This window comes from Poecilia reticulata, chromosome 1, assembly GCF_904066995.2.
Source record: "Poecilia reticulata chromosome 1, P_reticulata-male-v2, whole genome shotgun sequence".
Classification (NCBI taxonomy): Eukaryota; Metazoa; Chordata; class Actinopteri; order Cyprinodontiformes; family Poeciliidae; genus Poecilia; species Poecilia reticulata.
In genome coordinates this window covers 20,887,491-20,893,490 of record NC_088830.1, presented here as the reverse complement: position 1 = coordinate 20,893,490, position 6,000 = coordinate 20,887,491, and the positions used below count along the sequence as shown (strand labels likewise).

The 6,000-nt window shown below is 40.7% G+C and overlaps 1 protein-coding gene across 11 annotated transcripts in view; it reads right to left on the bottom strand.

Annotated features, from left to right (window-relative positions):
• slit2 (slit homolog 2 (Drosophila)) overlaps positions 1–6,000 on the bottom strand; it is a 105,404-nt gene that overhangs the window by 17,177 nt on the left and 82,227 nt on the right. For all 11 annotated transcript variants that reach the window (XM_081608592.1, XM_008412970.3, XM_017306450.2 and 8 more), the window contains 7 exons: positions 5,002–5,152; positions 4,800–4,874; positions 4,512–4,655; positions 3,078–3,221; positions 2,828–2,994; positions 2,616–2,748; positions 334–402 (listed from right to left, as the gene is read on the bottom strand). In XM_081608592.1, coding sequence (XP_081464718.1) covers positions 334–402; positions 2,616–2,748; positions 2,828–2,994; positions 3,078–3,221; positions 4,512–4,655; positions 4,800–4,874; positions 5,002–5,152 — 883 coding nt within the window. The remainder of the gene's footprint in view (positions 1–333; positions 403–2,615; positions 2,749–2,827; positions 2,995–3,077; positions 3,222–4,511; positions 4,656–4,799; positions 4,875–5,001; positions 5,153–6,000) is intronic.

Below are 6,000 nucleotides of genomic sequence, written 5' to 3'. Positions count from 1 at the left end.
AAAGGAAACAACAGATGCATAAAACACACACACACAACCACACACACACACACACACACAGGCACACGTGCAAAAACGAATCCACACAGTGCACAGATCGTAAACAGCAGATAATCGCTGTTTGTTTTCATTTGTTCCGACAGCTACACCCTCGTTGGGGCCAAACCCAATGAGATTCAACACAGAAATCTCACACAGCATCAGTCTGTTAGTGTTGGTCTTTAAAAGTGCAGGAAATATCAGGCCAATCACAGCCCCCCATCTATGTTTGCGATAGATTGCTTTGTGGATTAATGACTTTCTGTTTGCCGAGTTAATGTTAGTCAAACTTACATGAGCGTTAAGTGTTTGTAATTTGAGAGCTCCACTGGAACCTGAGTGAAGTGGTTTCCGTCCAAATATCTGCGCACACAAAGAAAGGAAGAAGAAGAAGAAGAAAAAAAAACACATTGAGGGGATTCCGATACGAAATTAGAGCAGATAAAGATAAATATGGAAAATTAAAAAGGAGGGTTGAAAGTGAAAAACCAAAGGAGGATAAAATTACATGACAGCCACAAGGGAAATTCCTTATTTCCAACAGTGTGAACAGTCATTACAGTTACAGCCATAATAAACACCGAAATGTAATATTCCCACTGCAGCCTCACACCTTTTTTTTTTTTTATTGCAGACACATAATGAAACATAAGTGAGGTTCCATATCTGTCACCGTATGGCTACAGATTCAACTGTAATATTAAAATATTGGTCAATATTTGGAGAGCAATGTTTCCCACAAAGGAATGTGTTAAATATTAAAAAATACCACTAACTCTTGTTCCTATTTTTTTTTCTTTTGAGCTACTACAGTCTTTTCTTCTGGAGTAAATGAATGGATTTACTTAAGATTCACAAATAAACTCCTCTTAAAGTAAAGGGAAGAGAGGTTTCATGGATGTCCCCTGTATATACCCATGCAACTTGAACAGGTTTAAAAACTCAAGTCGAGTTTATTTGTTTCAGCAACAAGGCAGTTACCATGCTGGGTTTGAGCATCATACCATCACCAATTATGAAACAATCAATAAACATTATATTTGGTCAAACGTCGTCGTCAAAATCCTCAAGCAATACACATCAAATATGTTGATCAATGTTCCAGTTACTGCTAGGCAAAGGAAAATGTCTTTTAAGCCTTGATTTAAAGGAAGTCAGTGTTTCGGCTGTTTTGCAGTTTTCTGGAAGTTTGCTCCAGATTTGTGTTGCATAGAAGCTGAATGCTGCTTCTCCTCTATTAAAGCAGGAGCTTTTGTAGTTTATTAGCACGGCACATGCAAAAGTGTATTATGACAATAATTAAAGACATCAGCAATCATCTTAAAGAAACAATTGATGGTAACTATAAAGATCATAAGTCCAATTCCAAACAATTTGACATCCATCAGTCTTCAGTGAGAAATATTATTCCCAAGTGAAAACCATTTAAGGTTCATCTTCCAGTGTTTCCAAAAGATCGAGAAGGATTGACCCAAAGGTTGAATCGTGCATTGCTCAGAAACTTGAGAAGCAATGCCCTTTGTATAACTGAGTACATAACAGTCCAAACACCTGGCACTACCTGTCAAACGTGGTGGGGGAAGTGTAATGGTACGGGCCTGCTGTGCTGCTGCAGTTCCTGAGCACTTTTTAGTAATGCAGTCGACTGTGAACTTTAGAAATTAAAGTTCTCTGCAGTCAGAGGAGCGGGCGTCTCTTCAACAGAAAAATCTCATCCAAAAGCGAGTCGTCAACATGACGATGACCTCAAACTCAGGAGCCACAGCTTTGAAACAGGGGCTAGAAAAGAATCAGGGTGATGCAATGGCTCAGTCAAAGTCTGGTTTCAATCAGGTTTCAGTCAACCTATCAAACTGATATGAAGCAATGATCTAAAGGAGGGAGGGCCAAATGTTCGTCACAACGAGAGACTGATAAGGTCATGCAGAAAACAAAAATTTCCACAAAGTATTAAGTCATGATTTCCCCACGGCTACACTGGCAATCATGACTGCATGTTTGGTTGCTCCTCGACAATCCTGTGTGGTTTTTCTTTTTATCGTTTCATGTGGAGCTTCAATCAGTTGCTCCCTTGGAAGAAAACTGTGAAAACATTACTATAGGATTCAGTAAGGATCACAAAAAATTTAAAATAGAAAAAAAAAAAAAAACTCAAGCGAGGAGCTACTTTGGTCTAATCTTTAATCTAATATTATCAAATGGATAATGTTTGTTCGATGAATGGGTAATGGTCATTAAAATATAAAATTGAATAAGAATCAATTTATATTTTTTTCTTTTCACTGTATTGACTTTCAGATTGACTGAATCTATTGTTATGTATTTTCTTGCACCTTGTTTTCTCTGTCTTTTCGTCTCAGTCCAAACTTTTTGGATTAATTTTAGATAAAAGTGGAAATGAGTATAGATTTTTGCTAAAGGTTTCAACATTTAACATTCTCATATTTCCAGACACTTAGAGATTGACAACAGCCCTCCTGTGACCCCATGAGCGAGTTCAGACAGTCGATGGATGGATATTTTCAAACAGTTGTACTTCTATTACTATTTTCATTGTGCATCTTTTTGTAACTCACAGTTCAGTGGTCTCTTTCGGGAGGCCTTTGGGCAGCGTGGTGAGACCTTTGTTGCTGCAGCGCACCACGGTGTCCAGGCAGGAACACTCAGCCGGACACCTCAGAACGGGAGAGCAGCTGTTCTCGTTGTTTCCTGTCGTATTCAGTGAGGAACGTTACGAAAGAGACGGCAGAAAAACAACGACGATGAAGAACAAGTCGCTCCACCTCACCATCTTCACAGGCAAAGTCCTGAACAGCCACATCCTGGATGGGAATCTCCTTCAGGAAATAAGGGTTTTGGCAGCGAGGATTCCCAGTCACGATGCGTTTCCTTCTCAGCCAGTCGCCGAGCCAGGCCAGGTGGCAATTACAGTTGAAGGGATTGGCCAGTAGGTTCCTGAAAAAAAAAAAAGTTAGTACCGTATGAACAGATGCCACCAAGCAGAAGGCTGAGAGAGTCACGCAGCCATGTGTACCCACAGCGTGGAGAGAGAGTGCAGTGTGTCGAAGGCGCCGGGGTTCATGGAGGTGATCTGGTTGTCGTAGAGAGAAAGGAGTCTGACAGAACTCAACCCCACGAAGCTGCTGTTACTCACACAGCTGATCCTGTTGCTCCTCAGCATACTGTTCACACAAATACATTCATATCAATACATTTAGTGCAAAATAATAATAATAATAAAAACAGATTGCACATTTGGGCAGAGAATATCAGTGTGTGGAAGCTTATGAATATTCGTTGGACTCGATTGTGAAAGTACAAACAACCCATGAACGTTCTGATATGTTTTCCATACTGAAACTTCAATGTACTTTATTTACATTTTATGTGACACATGAAGGATCTGCAGCAACAAACTCAGGTTTCAGTTTATTATTCTTACAATATTGATGTGGAATTTTCACAAAGAATGACACTAAAAGTGACAGTAATATGCTTAATGATAGGTATTAAATGTTAATGTTAAAAATGGCAACAAATTTCCTATCAGAAGAATTATAAGTTCTACAATTATAAGTTCTTGTTTTTTCAAAAAGCTGTGTAACATTTGAGGCCTTAAACAAGTTTTATGTGGCTGGCCTGAGAGTAAAAATGGCTCTTTAGGCTGTAAATGTTGCAGATGCCTATGACAGGCCAACACAACTTCCCCACACCATGATGCTGCTTCTGCCATGTTTTAGTAAAGGGACAACTTACTTAGGGTGGTGTGCATTACACATTTTCGTACACATATAATGTTTTGCTGGTACACAAAAAAGTTTAACTTAATTAGATGACCAGCACACTTTTTTTATTTTTCCATTTTTCTTACATTTCTGCTATGTTTTCGCTTGTTGCAAACAGCAAACAATGCTTGTTATGGTCTTCTTTAAAAGTGGGTTACTTCCTGCCACTCATCCATTATGTCCAGATTGCTAAACTTTACAAGTAATATTCCTGTTAGTCTGCTGCCTTCGCTGCAGCTACTCCAAGAGTTACAATGGGTCTCTTGGCTGCTTCTCTGATTAATGGTCGTTTTTTGGTAGGTTTGCAGCTGTGCCATACTTTTTCCATTTCTGGATGAATGATTGCAAAGGGCTCAGTGATATAGTTTTACAAGCTAACCCTGCTTTGAGCTTCTCCTGTTCTGTCTGTTGCGTCCCTTGGTTTTCATCATCACTAATGTTCACTAATAAACCATCACAGAACAATTGGACTAATGCTCAAGTTACATCACGCACAGCAGGATGCTATTTAATAATTTGGGAACTTTGAAATACAATTAAAAGGGACTGGATTTTATTTTGGAGTATTTGAGTTAAGGAGGATGAATTTAAGAGCAAACCATGTATGACTTTTTCTCCACTTCAGAACTGAGTAATATTTTGTGTTGGCTATTTTATATGTGTGTGTGTGTGTGGGTGTTTGCTCACAGTGTGCGGAGGCCACCGAGTCCCTTCAGCATGTGGTGGTGTATGTTCTCCAGTCTGTTGGAGGTCAGGATCAGCTCGTTGACCCCTACAGCCCCTTCAAAAGTCCCCTCCTCAATGTCGCTGATACGGTTATTACTCAGGTTACTGCAGGGGGCAGTAGAAATCAGAGACAAAGGCGAAGCAGCATGAACGTAGTGGGAAGAAAATACAATGTTTTTATAGTTATAGTTTAGTTTTTTTTTTCTGCTTGACTGGAACATGACTTTATGACATCAATTTCTGACTCACATCTTCCTTAGCTGAGGCAACTTCTTGAAGATCCCCGTTGCCTCGAGCACCGTGAACTCATTGTTGTTCAGACGCCTGGAAACACATGAGGTGAAAGGAGAATCCAAAATAATGAGTAAAAGGCAAGAAAGAGGGGATGGAGGCCGACATGAGGTTTCTTTTTATTAATCACACTGAAGTCAAGAAACAAAGGGTGACTCACAGCTCGGTGGTGTACTGAGGAATGTGATCGGGGATTTTGGTCAGTTTCTGGTTGGAGCAGTCGACCGTCGTGCCTTCACAGCGGCACTTCTCGGGGCAGGCCAGGTCGGCGAAGCAGTCACCTCCAAGCTTGCTGCGGTAATCCTCATTACCTGATCACAATCACAGCCAAGATGTTAAAGAACACCATTACTGTGTAGGAAAGCAAACCCTGACGAGGTTCCCGTCAAAGAACTCCAAAGTTCCAAAGTGCATATCCAAAGTTCAGGGTGTGGTTCGAAAGGAAGAATTTTGAAACGTTACAGAAAGAGCTGCTTTTTTAAAAACTAAATATGTCAAAAAAAAACAAAAAAAGAGAAAATGTGATCACATGCAACATCTTGCATCTGTAGATGCTGAAAGTGCATGTATATCACCTAGAAGAATGGAGCCATGTTGCACAAATAAGGATACTCAGTCTATAAAAATAACCACAGAGACACACATGCACCCACAACAGAACAAAAAGTTTGGAGCTTTTCTGTTCTGTCAGGCCAAAATCTGACTATTAGGGTAAGAAACCACAGTCCAGACCAAACATCATCAAAAATGAGATCACAGAGGAAGGATGTTCATACAGAATCCAGAACGTATTTCCCCCATCTTCTCCCCCCAAAAAAACACCACATGCACAAACACACAGGCGGGCAGAGACAGGAGTTTGGTTTCTCTTGAGTCTCGGCCATGCTGCAGGGATTTGCAGCGCCGTTCCATGGTGCTTGACAGAACCATGTTCCCCTTTAGGAACCTGGCAGCCACATGGTTAGATCAAGCACAAAGGAACAACCTGCCGACTGACTGCTCCTCCACTGGAACACAGGGGTCGGAGGGACAGAGGCGGAGGAAGGAGCAGATTAGCGGGAAAGAGGGTCAGACGGGAAAGAAAAGGGGATTTTCTAAACGGATTCCCAAAACTTTCAAATACAGGGAGGAGGAACGGAGTAGGATGAGGCAGGATTTG